Raw genomic sequence first — 22,194 nt, 5'->3', positions numbered from 1 at the left:
ATATTGAAAAAGAGCTGGGAAAAAAGCACAGACAAATACTACATTACTTAGTATTTTTATTAATTGTTTTAATTATTTTTTACATAACCGCATAACATAAAAAGTTGTGGGTTATATTTTGCAAATCATTCCCAGTTTCCTTGGGGACACCTTTTCACTGGTTCCGAAGCTTTCTCCCATCTTGTTAAGCGAATGCATTTCTCAGCCAGGCAAAAAGGGAAAAAAAGAGAGAAGTATCCTAGAATTTTAGTGGGAAGAACATAGGCCCACCCACATGATGCAGGCTAGGCTGTGCTACACATTAAAGAACAGATTTTGCACAGTTGGAAAACGGGATTTATTCATTTCCCCAGGTGGAAAGAGATATTGTTGCCTCGCTTAAAGGGGCCCTGTGAAACCATGCAGCTTTTATTAGAACGGTTTAATATTAATCATTCTGTTAGCTGCTGTGAAAAGCAACTTTAGGTTTCATAGTGTCACGTCCCTTATATACAACAGGACAAATATTTCCACAGATCTCCTCAGACAGAGAGAAAAGCTGTTTTTCTACACTCGTAACCAAAAGCTAAAGGACTAAGACAAGAAATGCTCACAGTGTTTCTGGTAAACACTCAAAGTTTGTTTGTTTAGAGTGTTATTTATTTATATATGTTTGAGAAAGCTTCTATTGGACTCAAACCATGAGCAGTGATTAAAATTTATATTCGAATCAAGAAACGAATGGTTTCCTGAAGTCTAGTTGTTGCATTGCCAACCCAGAAGTATAGTAAACCTGTTGCTAGTTAAGATCTAATAATAACAACACAGCTCCACACAAGCACAGATAGTCATCACGTATGAACAGCTGGACGTGCAATATATAAGCACAGTGAGGCTGCTTATCAGGAATGAGTCAAATACTTAGCAAACCATATTGCAATTGTGACTTTGTTACTGAGCAGCAGAGGAAGTATAATAAAGAGGAAGTCTAAAGCTTTCTTCAGGGCGTCTTTAACCAGCAGACAACGCAGAACATCGTCTTTTAGCTTGTGTGAAATGTGTGTTTATATGAAGATGTTCTTACCTATGTTGATTAACAGATGCAGCACCGGGTGAGACAGAGAAGAGAAAGAGAGAATTAGTGCATACAATTAAAATAATGACCAAACACATAAAAGGAATTATTATGTGTTTATGCATATTCACCATATATTATATTAATTATATTATATTTTAAACTCTTATTTTTGCCATTATAAAATGCTTGATATTTTATTCTATGGGATAACCATATTCAAGGCTATACAACCCATCACTTCTTTTGATCTTAGGTTCACAGATATATTTTCTCCTTCTTTCACATGATGTGAAAACATTTCCTGACAGTTTTGGCTCTTGCTTTAGGGAGTGTTCGAAAAAGAATTACTTTTCCTTCAATTGGTTTGAATAGTAACTGTAGACATAACCAGATCTTAATGAATGACCTTCTGGTCTAGTGAACGTATGCACATCTAACATGTTAATTACTGTCTGGTATTGCTTGAATCAATTTGCATTTAACCTAGATTTCCAGTTGACAGGGATTACACCATGTGATTAGTGTGGTCAATATGAACTAATACAGACTACCTTTACAAACGCTACAGACTTCTGCCTTTAGCATATTCATTGGATTTATAGTTTTGTTTTATTTTGAGAAGTTTCCTGCATCTACTTTACAGAAAGAGAAAAAAAAAAAATAGTGAAGAAAATACAAAAATTGTAACTTAATTGGTCAAGACTTCAAAGTCTAATGCTTTAACAGTGTAAAAAGATAAAAATGAAACTGGAAAATATTCTTTATTGATAACATCCATCATATGGAGTATATAATTACTAAACTGTTAATCCGTGGTTAATATGCCTTCCCTCAAGCTGTTCATAACAAACCAGGCATTACACACAACACTATGGTCTCACTAATTCCCATGTCTCAGACATGCAAACAAAAGACCCCCTTAGACAAGAGGTATGACCCCCACCCTGGCCTAGTGGGTCACCTATTTGTGCCTCCCCGTCTTCTTTCCCACGCCAACCTCATACTCATTAGGGCCCTGCATAAGGAAGAGTGTCTGCTGGGGCATTAGTTTCAGGTGAACTGGTTGACATGGTGCCCCAGAAGGATTCCCACTCCTTCCACCCTTCCCGTCCTATCTCCTGTCTCACCCCACTTTGTTTATTTGTTTGTTTGCTTCTCCCTGCGTACTTGGTTGCCAGACAGAGATAACTGGTCCCCCTCCATTTCAGCAGCGACTGCCATAAACAAACGACTCATCATGTATAGTAACATACACACACACATACACACACTTATGACAACCTTAGCAGAAAATATGCCTACTTTTACGAAGCCAAGCAAATGTAAAGTGTGTCATCTTAAAGGCCACTGATATCTCATCCAGTTCACTTCAGTTAATTTCAGATGAGCCCTGGTTCAAATCAATGCAACAGGAAGTTCCCCACGCACTGTAATGGCTCATGTCAGAGTGCCTAATTTAGGACACGGCTGAATCTCCACCCTTGCTAAAGTGTTTTGGAGAAGACGTCAGCAGACCTTCTCATTCTTCACAGAGAGGTGCAGTTATCACATAACCTGTGGAAAAGGGTGGGCGCCATCCCGGTTCTTTAATTAAAAGGGAGAGACTGTAAGCAAACTCATCCTTTTAAATGTTTACAGATGGCCATGTGTCAACAGCTCGCTGCTGATTGCCGTCAGTAGAGTAGCAACAGACAGCTGGAGCATACTGCTTCTCTCAAACATTCGACCATAGTTATCTCATGTGGTATGACTGTTTTATGCCACTTCCTATGTTGAGAAACATTCTGAGTAACTATTTCAAACATAAAACTGCAACTTTTGACCAAACAAGCATCTTTCCAGCAAATATTTGTAAACGAGCAGCTACAAAAACATATGCTTCAATCTCACCTTATACTATTATATGTTAGTCAACTCAGAATCACAATAAGAAAGCCAGTTAAAAGACATTCACCCTGCAGTCATGGGAAATAAGTGTAGGACTGGCCTGGGAACTGTTTATTTGACGCAAGCGCACTTGTTGACAGTATGCTTAGCTGAAAGAAAAGAAAACTAAGGTAAAAAGCAACAACAAGTGAACAAGGGTAAATAGCTTGTGCAGACAAATTTATAGATAACATTCACGGTCAGTTGGGAGATTCCTAGAACGTTTTCGGCCAATGGTTTTTGTTGGCACTATTAATGTAAACTACTCTTCCTTGATTCAGATGAAATGGGAAATTATTGGCTGGTCCCAAAGACATCAGCTACCCTTACATGACATGGGATTGAAACTCAAAAATCCATCCAACAGAACTCAGTTCACAGCACCCACCGCAAAAATGCAGGGATGTACTGCGGTGTATTTTTAGGGAGAACATGGAAAATGAAAATGGTAGTGCTCTCTGTGGCTTCTCAGAGCTCTTTGCCTCCAGGGACAGTAACCACCCATTCTAAGGAAAACAACATGTACAAGTACAATGTCTGAAGCAGTGACTCGTCCAACCTAAAATGAGCTGGCTTTTCAATAACAAATATCTCAGCAATAAGCAATTCAGTTCCACCTATTTCCTTTCTATTCGAATGTGCCATTCTGTCAAGTGAATCATTTTTGAGATTGTGACAAATTGTCTCTCAATGTACTGTTTTAGTCATCTCTCTCATTAGACTGTGATGGGTATATGCCAATGGCCACATACCAATGCAAAGAGAGAAGCCTCACATGGAAAAAATACATTTATACCCCCCTCCTCACATCACTTGTATCATTACACTGGCCCTTGACCCTATTGCATCTGCTCTCTCTAGGGGAGACATACACAAACAGCAAAGGCTGTTTGTCAGAACTAACGCCATAAGTTTCTGTTTGACTGTATCATGTCTGACGAAATAAAATTAACAAATCTCACATTGAGCTCCTGTGTGGTTATTTCAACAGCTCTCTTGGCAAATGAGTCAATCACCGGTTTGAGTAATCTTGTTACCTGTGAAATGCATGCATGCCACTTCTATTGGCACAGAACTACTGAAAAGGAGGCTTAGCTCAGGCAAAACAAACTAGGCGTTCGAAAGAGCCATAACTGTCTTGCTGGCTATGATTTTGTTTTGAAGGACCTTAAAGGACCTCATGGTCTGAGGAACCTTTCACATTACAGATACAAGGATGACTAAGCGTCACAGAATGTCTTTTGGTTCTGACTCTGCAGAAAGCACTCTGCAATATGCTAGGTGCTGTTGGGAATTAAAGAGCACCTTCTTTTTATCACCCTGATGCTTTACACCACATTTGTGGGGAACCATCCGTCTCACGGGAGCTCACAACATTCTGAAGCACCTTGTCAGATGCCGCCTGACCTAGTCGCTCCACACAGCACCCCAGGGGAGAGAAATAAAAAAGAACGAAACAATGACTGAGGGGTTGTGTGCAGCCAAGAGGAGAAATGAGGGGAGGAGGGGAGGTGACAGCGACAGGGAAAGAGAATGGGAACGCTCCGATGCTAAGCCCACCGCTCTACCATTTCCTCCCCCTCTGCATACACACACACACAGCCAGGCCATTGTACACCCAGGGGGCTTTGCAGATAAATGGCCGCATGTTAACCACATTTGACGTGCTGCACAAAAGGGGACACCGCGGGTCCCATGACGCAACCTGCAACAACTGAAACCCACCGCCCCCCTGCTTCCTCACCTCACCTCCTCCTCCTGCTTTGCCCATCCTAACGGAGAGAAAAAAAGACATGAGGTGCAGCGATTGGGTGAGGCTGGGACGTCAAGTGCAGAGAGAGGCAAGACAATTTGTCGCTAGGCTGTAAAGACTCCTCAGCATTATGCCTGACTGGGCTTTTTGACCCAATGCCATGTCAGAGCAGTGACAGGCCCAAAAACTGAAAAAAGAAGACTTGAAAGTTTGAAAGACTTTTATTTGAAAGACTTTCTTTTCTGTAAATTTCCAAAAAAAAACAAAAATGTAATTGTTGGAAATTTAAAATAATAATTATAAATAATAATGTTAATTTGTTTTGTTAACCTAAACAAATCTAAAGTGACATTTCAAAGCTGGTGAAATATAATGTAGCTTAACATGATCACTCGACTTTGGTTAATTAAACACTCCATAGGTATGATGAATTTACTGTCATCTAAAAGATTGATGGCACTTTCAGGACCCCTAAGAATCCGATTGAATCGCATTTGTGATGACAGGCCTGCAAACAGGCCGTTACGGAGCGGAAAACTTTACTTTGAGCATTTGCCATGGACCTCTCTTCCTTTGGAGTCCATTCAGGTACAAAAATTGACCTCTGAACACCAGAGCATGGGAGCCAGCCTTCACTTTCACTCCTGCACCCACTCTCACAAGTACAGAGCCAAAAAAAGTATGTTTGGGGGGGAGGGGGGAGTGCTCGCTTTGCAGCGCCAGCACTAACCTTTTCAGCCTCGTCACGTCTTTGATGCCTGACGGACTACACAAAAGCACCTGCTCCATCCCCGGAGAGCTTCTTTGGTTCCCCCCGCACCAACCCCTGCTGACCTCACCGGCATTCCATGCCTTTGGGGGGCCCTTCCCATGGCTACCTCTTCCTCAGCTGCCCCCAGACCCTCCCGCAGCCGCCCCCTTCACCCCCCTAATCCCACAGTAAACACGGCAGGGCCGGCCTGTTTGGAGGATGCACGGGACTTCTCACAGAGCTCCAAGGAAAGGTGCACCATGGATAGGACCTCGTTGCGTGGGAATATGGGAGGAGAGGGTACAGCACCTCATTGAGATGCAAAGGGGTCACTGGCAAAGTGAAAACCTCATAAAGTGACAAAGGCCTCTCCAGGTTGATGTGGAGATGGGTAAACTCTTTTTAGTTAATGCAAATGTAGGTTTCAATGTGGTGCGATAAAATAATTTAACTAAATGCTGAAGTCTTGGCTGCCATAACAAATGGTGTAGTATATACTGGAAAGTTCACAGGTAAATGTTTGATCGGTCGAATAAGCAATTATTCAGTGTTTCCTCCCACTTTTGTCTTCAGTTTAACAAAACAACATTGTCATGGCTATCCGTGTCCATCTGTCTGAATGTGTGAGATATTAGAGAAAGAAAGAAGGAAGAAGAGAAAGAAACATTGAAACATTGTGTGTGTGTGTGTGTGTGTGTGTGTGTGTGTGTGTGTGTGTGTGTGTGTGTGTGTGTGTGTGTGTGTAAGAGAGAGAGAGAGAGAGAGAGAGAGAGAGGGAGGGAGAGAGAGAGAGAGATCAACTAGTGAATTGACAGCTGTGAGCTTTTTTTTAGCTGTGTCCTGTTTTTTAATACAATGTGGGGAAAGGAATTTCCAATACTAGATACATCGTATACAAGTGGAGGACATTGTAAAATGGAGAAAATAAGCTCTGCACTATCAATAAGTAGTCCTCACACATAACATGTAATAACTCTCTGTCTCACGCCTCAAACCTCAACACAAGTATCACTATCCTTGCCTCCCTGCATGTTTGCACAAAAGCTGGAGTGTGAAGTGAATCAGCAGGCGGTGCCACCCTCGCATTACAAATGGCTTGATTGGTCCTTCCCCTTTTCCATTTCCTGTGTACCTTCCCAAAGCATCATGTGACCTCTACAACATCTCTAACACTCCCCTCCCCTCTCCTCCAATCGCTACCCGCCATACCCAGCCAGCGCTGCTAGACAGCGCACTAATTGCAGACATGCCAGGCTACCACCATAATAAAGCTGGGAGTTGCTTTGAGGGGGGGTGGCATGGCTTGCTCATTTGCGAGGATGGCTGAGGAAGGTGCCACACATGAATATTTCATTAGCTTTAATTGCTGAGGAACACTTTCTTTATGGCAGTCTCGCCAAAGAGGCCGCCGCTGGTAATAACGAGGCCTGGCCCATTGTAAAACTTGAAAAGCTGATGGCATTAAGACCAGTGATTTTGCCAGCCTGAAAAGGTGGGTTCAGTTGTACCATCTGGATCTGTGGCACACATGGCAATTCAATCCTGCTACTGCCTAGCAATTGGAACACAATTAAGGCCTGACATCATTCAGTTACAGTAGACCCTCAGGGCACCTTGTACATCAATATAAGGAAGTCTAGCATCATTCAGTCTAGCAATTGAACTTTAGCACTTCACAACCAAGGTTAAGTAGAAACAGACCAAACCCTGCTTGTTTTTTTAATTATGAAAAAAATAAAAATAATAATAAATTCCCACACGCACTATTAAATAAACTTTACTTTAAACACCTTTGAGCAGCTCGGGTTCCCTATTGTGAATAAATGCACCCAGTTGAAGAGAGTGAAAGAGCTAGTCCATGCAAGAGCCTCATTTGTAGCAACCAGAGGCTGCTTTGACGGGGCCATCAGATCCAATCCTCCTGAGTGCTAGCGCTTACACTAAGGAAGAGGATCATTTAGCCCAGGAATGTAAAGCACAGGACATCCTCCCTGATAAGGAGCAGGCATGCCTTGCCCGAGGTTGTGGGCCAGGAGTTATCGACTTGAAAGGCAGCAAGTCAGCACTACACTCCTTGGCTTCTGTGAGCGGAGAGTCTCCTCATTACTTTAATTGCTAGACCTGCAAACCTCAAAAAAAGTTATGCCCTGTAATCTCAGATGAGAGCCCTGCTGGTGGACAGTAGGAAAAGCAGTAAAACGGAAAAGGCAGAGCTCGGTGACTGCTTTCAAACCTCACCTCAGATAATGATAAGACACAGCAGATTCGAGGAGTGACGGGGAGTGAGGTGCTACAAACGCAGTCTGTCTGTCAAAGCAGAGGCATAGAAGGAATGTTGTCAGGAGTAATTCCTCAGTAGTGTTCATTTCCTGAGGTAGCAGGTTGACATTTGCTTATGACAGTGCCCACAGCCCCTCTGTCCCAGGCAAGTGCTGGGAATAGCACCACACTTTCACACTGTAGAATCCACATCTGTGTCATAGGAAGATGTCAGAGCCCATTGCCAGTCCTTTTACTTTCACTTTTATGTTGCAAATTGATGACTGAATAAGTATGAGTTTAGATAACAAGGCTGATGTAATTACAGCTATTGGCCCTTCTAACATAGACGTGCATGTTTAGTCTGATCTCAGAGCAGTGCCTGTGACTGTGGGTCAGAATGAAAGAGGCCATTACACTCAAGCTAATCTCTGAGAGCAATCTATTCCAATTACTTAACCACTGTATCACAGGCCAACATCTCCACCCTCATCACAGCAAAGGGAAGATACGCGCTGATAGACGCAGCCTGTGTTTTCCTAGCAGTTCAGTGAGGGGAACCTTCAAACGCAGATTACTGGCAACAAGGCCGCAGCCCATGGACACAGACTCTTTCGGCCTGTAATATAGATCTGGCATTAGGGCGGGAGCATTGTCAACAGAGTGGGCTTTAAGAGGCATTCACCCATACATGGGAGGTCTGGGCCCACAGATGTCATGACACCTTAATCCACCGATCCGTTATTGATTGTTCCATGTGTCTGTGACCTTGCCGGAGGTGTTCCACTAATCAAACGGGACATGTCCATGTGAGTGCGTACGGTGTATGTGTGGGGTTTGTGAGAGAACATCCATATGTGTAGGCAAACATAAGTCGGACTTGAGGGAACAATTAACGGTGATTCCAAACTGTCTAGAAATAGTGAAAAATAGAGGGGTTAAATGCAAGAAAAACAACTTTTATCAAAAGCTTATCAATTTTGTATGCACGTTATAATCACAACAACACAAACACACAGACAGCCCAGTCACGCTCAACCTTAGTTCCATTCATTATCACCGGGACTGTTGTTTCTGCTGCCTGCAGTGACATACCTCATTATTGACCTTGGTAAATCCTCGCTGTTTAGGCTAACGGCAATTCGGCGCCACAAAATGTCACAGCGCTACTCTGCGCTCACTCATGAAGAAAATGTGCACATGGTTAGTTAGGGGGAAGACGCACAATAAACTCTGTCAGTCACCTTGAACGACAAACATACACGTCCACGGCCGAGCACCTTGAACAACAACAGATAACTTGTAAAGTACAGCTTCTGACTATGGAAACATCACACGCTATCTTAATCACCATGGCCGACGTGGGTGTTTTTGGCATTCTTAGGCCAACTACCCACACCCAACGTAGCGATGGACTGCATAAAACACGAGCTGTGGTATTTGAAGCTGTATCATCTAGTAGAGAGTGGGAGAGCAAGAGAAAAGAGGAGGGAACAGACTCACTACTGTGAATTGCCCATTCCGGTTAGTCACAAGTGACACAGGACTAACGAAGCCTCCGGTGGTGTTCTCCTGTCCCTCTTAGCGGTGACAGATGTTAGGAGAACAGAGTCAGATAAAGCTCTCTGCACTAGCTTGGAGAAAGAAAAAAACTGGGGGATGGGTTTAATGTAGCTTAACTTGGAATAAAAACACCATAGTTATGCCACGGTTAGACAGTTTCCTGCCACAAAGTATATAGGAATCTAAGCATCTCCTAGCAAATATTCCAAAATATCACAAGCTTCAGCGGGATTCTTTGAATCGGCATGTACTCAGACCACAATGCACTTTGTGCAGATGCTCCCGAGACAACTCCTCTACCTAGACCCTTCTAATCTCTCCCGTCCAGAGAAGAAGTTTGAGGCACACAATGGGGGCACGTCTCTACACTAATGTATGTTCCCTTGTCTTTGGCAGATAGCAGACTGCTTTAGCTTTAACCAGCCTCCCTGGGCCACCAGCATACAGCTTAATGCGATAATACGGCCGCCCGGTGAAGCATTAGGCCTTCTGCACCCCAGCAAACAAAGGACCCCCTCTTTCCAAGCAGGGTCCGTCCCCTCCCCAGTGTCCATAGGTGTTTGCTGAAGTAAATCGGCCTAAATCCTGCACAGCTTGGCCCAGCTGAAAGGGGAGGGGACTTGAATGAAGGTGTACAGATAATCTCCTTTTCTTACAAACAAAAAAAAAGTCGAGGGGGGAGGGAGCGAAACAGATAAAATTAAGAATTCATATCACATGGTGCATTTGAGTATTCTTACGTTCCCTCTCTCTCTCGGTATGCCTGTGGATTTGCATTTGTGATCCCTGACCTATTGAGGTACAGGGGGAAAAGCGAATGAAAGGCTAACACAATAATGGATGTCTTGTCTGTCAGTGAAAAGGCACAGGCGTTTGGCCCCTGACTGGATGTTTTGTCTCACTTCGTGCAAGCGATGGACTGCTAGAAAGTGTCGGTCCTGAGAGTGGCATCTGTCCCGCCACCCATACAAATCCATGAATCTCTATAACCAACGTCTTGTTTCTCTTATCTCTATATCTGGGTCGTTGGCTTATCTTGAATATGACAGATGTATGGCAACTTTATGGGGGGTATTTTCAAAAGAAACTAATCAAATAAGTCAGCTAAAACTGAGTGTGTGATTTTGCTACAAAGTGACAACATAAACAACTAACACCTAACGTCTGTAGCAGCACTTTAAAAATGAATTCCACTTAGTCTCAAGCACTTGTGATATTTCTTTTGGGTCCATAAAACAATCTGTTGCTTGCCCCTCCATTCCCCCTGCCCCCAGCTCCCCTCCCGTATACACACGCTAACTTGTTTTCTCTCACTCAATTCTTTCTAACCTTATCAGTGTCTTTCTTTTTTTTTTTTCTCTCTCTCTAAGTCCCTCCCTATTCTCGCTCTCTTTCGTCTGCTATTCGGCCGTTAATAGTTCCAGACTGGCATCCAGTAACATTATCTAGCCATTAGTAAGGACCCCGTCCCTCGCTGGGGCAGTTGACTGGCGTGGGCAGCGTAACCAAGGGAGTTTAACAATCGCAAAGAGGCACCAAAGTTATGTCACTCTACCTCTATACCTCTAGCTCGAGATCATAGTTTCCACCTTTTCTCTGCTTACTCGCTCTCACTCTCCCTTTCTCCTTTCTCTCTTGCGCTCTTTTCATCTCTGGCTTTGGGATGCTGAAAGCGAGAGAGTGGCCTGGCGGCAGTGAAAGGGCTGAATTGTGATTAAGAAGGAGGAGAGGAGCTCCTTTTCTTTGTTCTGCCCTCGGGGGTGTTTACTGAGGGGGTGTGTGGTGGAGGAGGGAGTGAGGGAGGGAAAAAATAGAGAGAGAGAAGGAGAGAAAGAGAGAAAGAAGGAAAGGGGGTGGCTGAAACATGGCATAGCAGATATGAAAGGCATTCAGGTCAGCACAGATGATGGTACTACTGGAGAGCTACTTGAGATTGGTGTGTGCATGTGTTTTAGAGAGTGGGACTGCTGTTTGTATATTTGCAAATAAATAACTGCAATATTTTTTTTTTTAAAAGCTGTATTTAGTAGGAAGTGGTTAAAGGAGGGTGAAAGGTATCTGCTGCAGCTGCATTCACAATGGCCCGGTTGTGCGCAATACGTGCCAAAGACAGTACACTAGACACCCTGGTACTGCCGATTATAAGAGCATGCCAATGAGATGCCCCAATGACAAGCCATTGTCTTAGCGCTTTGTCTCGGTGAACCTGCTAGCCTCTTTATGCCACCCGAACAAATATCACACAATGTTCCCTTCATAGAAACAAGTGATTTAATCTGTTAGCTGCAGTGACTCAATACAGTGACTTCTCACAAAGGCTTCTGATCATCTGTATTAGTAGCTCTAGCATCGGTTTCTAAACGGGCCAAAAAACGAGAATGAATCACAAATAAATTTGAAAGTGACAGCTGTAGTACACATCATAGACAAATTATGCCTAATAAGAGAAAAAAACATGAGAGAAATGAAAAACCGACGCAGCTGAGCATCACATCAAACTTACAATGATGTGTCATTAAAGAGAAAGCAACACACAACAACAGAACCATGACAATCTATAGAAAGCTGCAACTTTATAGTCTTGCGCCTCTGACAGTTTTGTCAAGCTGGCCCTCACAGCTGGATGTGACGTGCTGTGAAAAAAAGGGGGAGGTTGGGGGTGTGGGAGGGTAAATGACAACCACAACACAACTGCAGCCAGAGAGCGGATCAAGTTTCACATAGGGCCTAATGTGACCTCCCATTGGGCCCTCAAAACAGTGGGGTGGGGCCGCACTGCAAAGAGAAGAGGACCTGAACTACAAACTATAAAAATAAATTTGGATTCATTTTTGAACAAATCTGTCATTTTAATATTCAGTTTCATATTTAAATTGGATAAAATGTGTCTTCGAGTTAATGAGGCGATAAAGTAAACAATTGAATTTTTACATTCAATAATACATTTTTAACTGATCATTTAAAATAATAATATAATTGTATATAATTATATGTAGGCTTAAGTGTGTAGCTGTTCAACAGAAAAGTATCCAACTAGTCAATATTATTAATGAGTGTGTATTATTTCTATTATTTACATATATAATAACGGCAAGTGAAGACGATTCAAAACATTTTATTCAACTCATGTCCCATACAAGACCGGTTTTATAGTCATCGCCGGATATGTATTATTTATCTACTCCTCTACTTATTTTCCTCAAATACATTTTCTGTCATTAAAATTTTCCTGAAAGTTAAATAAATGAGTAACTAATGTTTTCCCTGGTAAATGTTTTCAAATAGCTGAAAATAATTATAATAATTTCAATCCGAATCACGAGAACTTCAGTCATTTTTGCCCCCATTTGAAAATACTTTCAACCCATCGACTCTATTCAGTGTCATACACTCCGCGACAGGCTACATTGATTTTAATAAAATCAATAGATCGCATTTAATAAAGTATCGAGGTCAAACATAGCTAACAGGGTCCGAGAATGTGTATAAATTCTACTCCCAAAATAACTAAAGCAATATTTACATTTATTTACATAAAATACAGCTTGATCAGCATAATAAGAAGTGTTTTAAAAATATTACACTCTGATTCAATTAAATTCAATATTTTCTTTTTACAAAAAAATATATTTATCTATAAAAGAAGGACGGAACAGCGTGGGTAATAGTCTGAAGGTGTTTGTATGTGTTTGTTTTTCTTTGTGTCTAAAATTCTCCTCAGGCCAATAGCCTACACCAGGACTTTTCTTTTTGTTTCATTTCCTTAGGATCCCAACAAAAACAATCGTTACTTCAATTCACGTCAATGACCCCTTCAACACAAATCCAAAATCATGTGTTTAAGAAGTCATAACGGTTGAGACTATTTGTAAGTTAAGAAAGTGGCGAAAAGTGTCCCAACACATAACCTGTAACCGTACAGCACTACTTTACTCCTTTACAACTCCACAGAAGACAGAAGTCCATAACAAGTGTAAGTGTAAAAGTTTGACAAAACAAATACAACACCCAAAACAACTTTCATACGTATTTTAAAGTATTTTAGAGCCGTATTGTGTCCAGCAGAAGACACGCGTGCGCGCACGCACTCACACACACATAACGGTTTTGTGCTGTGAGATAATAGACGCTCACATCTGAACTCTCCCTCTAACTCCTACTCTATTACAACTTAAACATTTCCACGGCAAGGAAAACAACTTAAATCAGTAGGCTTATAGCTACCTTAAGCACCCTGCAAAATAGTTTACACTGTTGTTGAGTTTTCCGCACTCAGCGCTTCAGTTGACAACGCACAATTTCACCCAAATCCAACTGTGTTTTAAAGACGCGAGAACAAGCCCGAGCCACGTTTTTCGACATAAGATACTTTCTTACCGTTCTTTCTCCTCGGGTTGGCCTGTTTTCTCCTCTTACACCGGGGACCCTCCGCCATGATCTCCTGCTTCATTGATAAGAGTGGGTCAGATGGCAGCAGTCCGCATGGGCTCCGCTCCTTCATCCAAGATCTAGCAACCAACACACACACGGCAACAATTGGACTCTCAGGGCAGGAAGGAGGATGTGTGTCGCTCACAGGAGAGCAAATGATATTTTGGGGGTAGAGTGACTGAGATGTCCGAATGAAGTTATCCAGGAGGGTTTGTTTAGAGGGACCGTGAGCGTCCTGCGCGTCGTCTGATCTTTTGAAGTGTGTGTGTGTGTGTGTGTGATCGGACAGCAGCGCGTGAGTGCGCGAATGAAGGGGGACGGACACACCGACACCTTCAAGTCACCATAAAGCATGTGCTGTGCGTATAGAGCATATCATAGAATGAAAAGCGATTAAAGTTTCCGGCAACTTGTGTTTAGCGGACATGGCTTTATGTAGTTTTTTTTTTTCTTCACTTTTCACTCTTTTTGCTTTAAGTTGTTATAAGCATCGGTTCTGGTGGGCTACTTTCTTTGTGAGTCTGATGGATGTAAATATTGGCTTCATAATTTCTCCACTGCCTGACTTATACTGATTGACCGAATTTAATTAAGCATAATTACTTCTCCTCGGAAATGACAGGATATTCCCGTTATGTTATAAAGTAGCATACCGTGCTGATTAAAAAGGTTTGCATATAGTTCCCTTTCTCTCTCTTTTTTTAAAAAATATGGAAAGGGTCAAAAACATTACGTGTTGCATTTGAGTAAACTCTTCTAATTATTGCTTAGAATAAATCTTACATTACATGTCAGTTTATCACAATGTAAAATGTAAAATAAAATGTGCAGTATTGTGATGGTGAATGCTTAAAATAACACACGGAATCAAAGCTTGATAAACAAACAAATAAACACGGCACATTACCCTCTCATCACAGTTTATCTCATTCTCATCACAGTCGTCTTGGGCAATTCGTGGATACATATGACAAAATTTAAATTATTATTTTTTTTTAGCTTATTTATGGAATTTAATGTTTAAGTATTTAAACTAAAACTATAAGTCATGTGCCTAAAATCGAAAATAAGATTGAAATGAGATGCGGATGAAAAAAAAAAGTGTTATGTTGTTTTCTAAAGGGAAAGCATCCGTTTATGAGAGCCGCGTAAACATGCACTGATAAATTTAACGAGCGACATCATCACCATCATCCCTGCGTGAAGCTGCCGGTGTGTCAGCATCCGTGAGGCGCGCGCACCTTTCTCACCTTCTCACCTGAGCCGACTGAAGCCAAGTTGATTGAAATCTCATATTCGGGAGGGGGTTAAAAAAAGTAAAACAGGCTGTATAAAAAGCATCCACAAGGACTCAAGTACACACGAAACAGGCTCACCTACCCGATTCTATATGAAAAATCCCCCAAAGAGCCGGTTAGAGGGGAGGAAAACGCCTCAGAGATGTTTGGAGCGCTGAGGAGGACTATAATGAGGGACCGTTATTCCTGATGGACAGGTTTGGACTGATCTCTGTGAGCCACAACACGGAACAAACCTGAGGACGCACTGACGTGTTCCGCCTCTTCAGATGACATTTCTGCGCTCTCTCTTTTACTTTTGCGCTCCGAGACTCTGACACACACGCCACCTATCTTTACAGGGCGGGATAGATGGAGAAACACTGAAGTCGTCTGATGAATCAGATCAGGTGCTCGCGTCTATCGCTCTGCAACACACAGGTGTGACTTTGGAAAGGTGAGGCTGTGGACATTATATCCTGTAAGCGGAACAGAGCAAGAATGGTTAGAACTCGAGCATCGACCGCATGATCTTAAGGAAGAGGAGCTGAAAAGATGCACGAGAGGCTGCCGGTGCTGCACTGATCTGACAGGTAGCTCACCTGTGTGTGGTTGTGTGTGCGCGCGCGCTCTCTCTTTCAGGCATTTCATTGTTAGGGTACTTCTTGTCTTGCGCAGTGATGAATGTTGCATTTGCAATTTTCACGCGTATGTTTTATATGTGATTCACTGTGTAATTTACGGGCTGCTTATGGGCTCCAGGGTGAACAATACAATTAAAAGTGATAGTTTAGTGACTCTGTTGCATATTTCAAGCCAGACCTGATGAATTCGTTGCAGCAGGCGATCAAGAATAATTTATTTCCACCAAAATCTAAGCTATCATAACAAATATCGCTATATATTTTTTCAAACGTTTTTCCTCCTTTCCTCAGCCTTTTTTTACCCCTCAATCTTTCATTTTAATACAGCACTCCGTGATATATTAAAGGCACTGTGATTGGTACAGTGTGAAGAAATTTACCCTCCCTAAATTCATGCATTTTTTTTTTTTTTTTTTTTTTTTAGGGATTATTAATTGACCAATAAAATGCCAGTGCTGTTTGATGTACTCATTAAAGACCAATTGGATTTCACTGGAGGCGTTTATATTAATCGATGCATTTTATTTAGACATTGCCTGAGCATTGAGTTCTTACACGGAAATCCCTCGTCGCGCATGATGCATATAATAATAATAATAATACATGTATATCAATAGTATTACTATATAATTATTAATTATTGTAATTGCTGTTATTGTAATGTGAAATACTACTTTTTTCAAAAAACATGGGAACGCTAGATGCTGCTTTTTCCCTCTTCATCCATTATTTTTATGAATGTGTGTTGGTGCCTCTGCGGAGTGTGGCGTGAAATTGGATCATAGTCGAGAGAATAAAACCCTAACCTAGAAATTTATTTGTGTCGATTATTTCTTTGTATTCTGAGACACTATGACCTATTTTCTGGAGAAGTAAACGAAAGAATCGAGTGCAACAAGGACGGTGCTCAGTTAACCGTTCTGTGTGTGCTGTTGTGTCAATTGGCAGCAGAAGTTCTGCTGTATTACTCATTCACTTTGACTAGAATCAGCTCCCCTCGCGAGATTTCTCACTAATACATTCCGAGGATAAAACGGCATATATTCAATTCCTGATTCTTCAACTGCCATTCGCAATGATAGAAACCAATGTGACCTCATATTCTTACGCTTCACCCACATACTTCTGTTCCCAAATGATCCCTTTGTCTCATTTATAACAAGATTCCTCTGCTCTGGTTTGCCCTGAATTTAGTTTTGTTAAATTGTTAAGATTTAATTATTACTACTACTTAAACGTTTGTTTTGGAATCACTAAAAAAAGAAGGTAGTTAAAAATAAATTAATAATAAAACAAGAACAATATCTGTCAACTATTGGTCAAGTGTGAAATGGTTGAAAACAGAATAACATTAACCGTTGACGAACCAGTGAGAGTTGAGAACAAATCAAACTATCAGAGCATTTACAGAGAGCAAAATTGTTCAACACTTCCTGTTGCATCATCAGTCTGTGGGAGTTTATTGCTTTCAAAAAACATGAGAGCAGAGAATAAAATCTAGTCTTCACTCAGAAGAGTTTGACAGGATATCAGATAGCACTAAGATTTATCTTTCAGTTTGAAAAAACAAAACAAAAAAACAAATCAAGAAAACAACTGAACATCTTTTCTAGTACTGAAAAACTAGTTAGGCCTTATTATACCACAAAAACCCAGAACTAGATAGCTGATAAAACACCTGTGGGCGCAAGATGGAAAGAGGGAAGTTCTGCCACATCATCTACAGCACCATTATCCCCTCGTAGACGTGAGTGATAAAGTTTAGTCTAGGCATTGTGAGTTTAAAATCAGCAAATTCTTGGAAATATAAAAGAGAACTGAGAGAATGAGTCAACAAAAACCTGAGGAAAGGTTTACCATACTGTGACCATGTGAGCTCCTAGTCACCTCCCCATCAAACCAACACACACACACGCATACTGTTGCCTAAGTATCTTGCAACATTGCAAGAGACACAATCTCTGTATGAACTGCCCACCAGGGTGAGACACTGGAAAAACAACCTGTTTTTCCCCAAATGATGCATATTGCGGTCTTGTTTGTGTGTACAAACTAACACTACTTCCGTGACACCTATGATGCTGCTCTGTCCCATATTTTCATTGTCACCACTCTCGCTCCATCAAGTTGCACACGTTCCACCCCCCTCGATGTCTGGGCCGCTCTACGTCTCAGGACAATGGATGTCTGCATGGGGCGAGGGTCTTGCCCAACCTATTGTCAGTTTAGCATGGCGAGGCTTTAGGTGCAGGTCAAACGAGACGGGGGCCATTGATGTGCACGCAGACGGACACAAACATCCCTCCCCTGCATCCCACAAGCATGACCTAATCCAGCTACAACCTCTGTCAACATAAACACATGACTAATCTGAGTGCATCTATGGCAATAATACCGGTCTAAGTGGAAAAGAGAAGAGTGGGGGAGAGCTGTGGCCTAATCCTGAGGGGGGAAAAGTACAGATTAATAATAGACCTTGGAAATATAACACTATTTTAGGGAGGGGAGGTCAGGGCTTGGTTTCACCTAAAATTGAGTGAGTGATATGCAGGGGCATATGGTTGCTCTATCAGCTTACAAAATAAAGGAGGATTAGTGCTTTTGGACGAGGTTCTGTGACGTGATTACACTCGTATCTTGAAAAAGACTTTGTGTTAAGGGGCTATTAATTGTGTAACAATCTTCACTGTTTGTCAGATGCTTATAAAATATTCAAAAATCAAATCTTGTGCTACACAACTTCCGTGCTGCATGTCCTTCTTTTCAAATGAAAAGGGAGTGCTTTAAGGTCTACACAGAATTTTGTATTTTGTGATTTGTCGACCTGAACATAACGAGTCATAACGACTCATTCTGAATCTTACAGTGTGTGCGGCATGACTGTGACCTCCTGACCCTCTCTGAAAGACATCAGGACAGCACAGATGGGAGGCACACCTTAGCCCCTGTATAATTCACTTTCGTTCTGATTACTGCTTTAATATGTTGTAACAGCTCTTTTCCTGCCCAGGTTCCTGTTTAGAGGCCTTCCTGTAAATGTCATGTGTTTCCATGAATAAATCAGACTTTATGACTACACAATCGTAGTATTTCTATATACTAGCACTTGAATTGTATACAATCAAAATGTTTGCTATATGTTTTAAAGTAACTAATAAAAAAAGGTCATTGTGAGATGGTTTAAAATAAGTAAAGTCACACTGTGAGAAATACAATCGCAGTTACATACAGTAAATAAAGATGCAAACATATGAAGTCAAATTCCGACATACAAATTCAAAATGTAAATTTATAAAGCTAATTTAGAAAAACAAGGTCACAATTTTGAAATAAAAAGTCACAATGCAAGATATAAAATCAATAAATAACTGGATCACAAAAAAAAGTCACAATTATGAGAATAATGTTGCAATTGTGATATAAAAATTCACAATTACCGAGGCAGAAATGGGCTTCCAATAGTGGCATCAGCTATTTAAGACATGATATTATAAACTTATATTCCCACAACAACCTTCATGTTTCATATAAGTAATACATAACTGATGTAATGTACAGCATCATTCAAATGGCATTATGTCTTTTAGTGCTTGTTATGTTTTTACCCATAGAGCCTGATATTTGGACCCCCCACAGCCAAACGGATTTAGACCCCCCAGCAGGCACAGGAGTATGATGTAGCAGGTTAAGCCAAATGATACATTTTACTCACGACTGCCCTACTACGATCATTGTAATTCCACCCATCCCTAGCCATCCATCTATCCTATCATCCCTCCATCCTTTTCTCTCTGCCCCTCCTCCTCTAATGCATCTTCAGATTAAGGTAGACCAAATGTCACCACTGGAGATTACCGTACCTAGTAAGCTATTAACATTTATGGCCCATGGAGGGATTAGAATACCTAGCTGGCTATTAGAGCCAGAGGTCCGGCAAGCGAGTCGGTGACTAATGTGAGTGTCACAAGCAAATGCAGCGCAGTCTGGGCTGAAACCCAAACTTCAACACCTGTCAGGAGTCAAGGGTGTTTGCTGTGCCTCCACACACCTGTTGTGGGTCTATCAAATCATGGGGCCTGCGTGATTCGTGCCAGGTGGTGACATTCAGATGCACGTTTACTTGTATACACACACACACACACACACACACACACACACACACACACGCACGCACACACTCACATGCACAATCATGAGCTCCCTGAAAGGATGCCTAACATAAGCTGTATCAGTAAATCCCTGCCACAACACACCTACGCTATTTTTCTTGGCAGATGATGTCAGTGGAACAAGAGAACACTTTTTTGAGAATGTAGAAATGATCTAATTAAACCAATTAAAAATTCTTAAAACAATGATTTCAGTCTGTAAAACAAATTGATGATCTTTTAAGTTCTAACAATAAGCAAATGTTCTCGATAAAAGACATTTAATAATAAATAAATGTGGTAACTAAAAAAACTACATGTTATTGTGTGGGTAAATGTGTTGTTTCCTGTATTAAAATCAAATGCTGTCAAAAATGGAAAATATGACATCTCAAATATGGATAACGCACAAGGTGCAAGTGACAACAACGAGTCAGATACTACAGACCACAAGTTGGGTGGTCTAGACACAAAATACCACAAAGTCTTCCGAGATGCATCAGTGCTGAAATGTTGTGATCATTCTTGGGGACTCAAAGGCTGACAATGCCGACATAAACCATGGCAGTAATTTAATCAATTTAACTATTAATACAGAATAATATATATATATATATATATATATATATATATATATATATATATATGTATATGTATATATATATATATATATATATATATATGTATATATATATATATATATATGTATATATATATATATATATATATATGTATATATATATATATATATGAAGACCTCTGATGCAAAAGCCTCTAAAGGCCACCTCAAGTCAAAAATGAGATAATAATATTAAGTGAATGCTCTCCGCACATAGTATACATTAATCAAATACTTTCACTTCAAACTCACTAATTCCCAGCCTCAGCCCATTCAGAAATGCCGGTACTTGGGTAGAAACCTATACATAGGAGCCTGATAAAAATGTTCATAATTAAACAAAAACTTTAGACGGACTTAGAGGCTTTATATATATATATATATATATAAAGCCTCTAAGTCTGTCACACACACACATATATATATATATGTGTGTGTGTGTGTGTGTGTGTGCATAACATTTATGCAACTTGATATTCTGATCATTTTTTTTTTCCAAGCACATTTTACCAATTCCAAACCACATAAATGTTAATAACTACCATTCATTTTGTATTTAATCATTTGTAAGTGATATATAATTGTTGGGGAAGGCTGTAAGTGAAAAACGCCTTATATTCTTACATTCTTTTACAGTTGAAATGGGCCAAAAAAGAGATTTAACTCGCACTAAAAACTAAAAAAAGAAAGAAAAAAAATGCTCATGAGAAGGAAGCAATACTAATTCAATACTAGAAATTGCTAAATTAAGGTGTGACCAATGGACAGCAAAACGCTCATTGGTTCAGCAGGTTCATACAAAAACAGGCCAAGAAGAAAGACACATGTTAACAAAAAAATAAAAATAATAATTAAGGTGAAGAATTTGTTGTGAAAACATCAGTAACCATATAGTCTCAAGTGCCACCATTTTCCAGAATGACAACCTACCTGTAGTCTCCAGAAGTACAAGGTGTCAGGATCTTTTTAAAAGAAAACCTGCTTAATAATTACGGACACCTGAATAAAAGGCGTTTTTCACTTCTAGCCTTCCTTAACAATTAAATCACTTATAAATTATTAAATACAAAAAATATATATAATAGTTATTAAGATTGATGTGGTTTGGAATTGGTCAAATGTGCTTAAAAAAAAAAAAAAGATCAGAATACCAATTTGCATAATTGTTATGCACACACTGTATATATAAAATAAAAGAGAACATCCCAATCAAATGAAGGGACCCAACATTTGCCTCGCATTTCAGGATGAAAAGAGAAATATGTCTTCTAATGTCTTCAATTATTGCGTATACCGAGCTGCAGCGGACACACTTGTAAACGACATTACTTGGACCCATTGTGCGATCTGTCTCTTTAATACCGCGTGGTTTATATACATGTTGCTGCTGATTGGGCTGACATTTTTGACACACCCACCGAAAAAGAGAAACGGTATTTCAAACCCGTATTCGTATTTGCACACCGTTGGTCCTCACTGCAGAACACGAAATCCAGGGGCAGGAGTTGGATCTGGATCTCCCACCCTACATATACCTAAACCTACCCATCTCCACCCCCTGATCCCTAAACCCACCCCTAAACCTACCAATCTCCACCCCTTAGATCTGGATCCAACTCCGCCCCCTGGATCTCGTGTACTGCAATGAGGTGCTACTGCACCGTTGCACACCGTTTCCAGGAAACATGTCGTTCAACCCGGAAACCGTAGCAAAACCGCGGAAGCGGAGTTCCTGTCAAGCGTCAACACATCAGGAAAACATACCC

General features: G+C 40.9%; 1 protein-coding gene across 4 annotated transcripts in view; it reads right to left on the bottom strand.

Annotated features, from left to right (window-relative positions):
* Nucleotides 1–15,324, bottom strand: part of zeb2a (zinc finger E-box binding homeobox 2a) — a 50,208-nt gene extending 34,884 nt beyond the window's left edge. For 2 of the 4 annotated variants that reach the window (XM_084122682.1, XM_084122684.1), the window contains exons 1-2: nucleotides 14,991–15,244; nucleotides 13,687–13,817 (exon numbers count right to left, since the gene is read on the bottom strand). In XM_084122682.1, coding sequence (XP_083978808.1) covers nucleotides 13,687–13,817; nucleotides 14,991–15,034 — 175 coding nt within the window. In that variant the 5' untranslated portion in view covers nucleotides 15,035–15,244. Of the gene's footprint in view, nucleotides 1–13,686; nucleotides 13,818–14,990 lie in introns of all 4 variants that reach the window. The other 2 variants (XM_084122683.1, XM_084122685.1) reach the window with 2 other exon arrangements.
* Between the last annotated feature and the right edge of the window lie 6,870 nt (nucleotides 15,325–22,194).

The sequence above is a fragment of the Abramis brama genome, assembly GCF_963993115.1.
Source record: "Abramis brama genome assembly, chromosome: 8".
Taxonomy (NCBI): domain Eukaryota; kingdom Metazoa; phylum Chordata; class Actinopteri; order Cypriniformes; family Leuciscidae; genus Abramis; species Abramis brama.
Note: the sequence above shows the minus strand (reverse complement) of the source record. Positions and strands in the feature narration are given on the sequence as shown.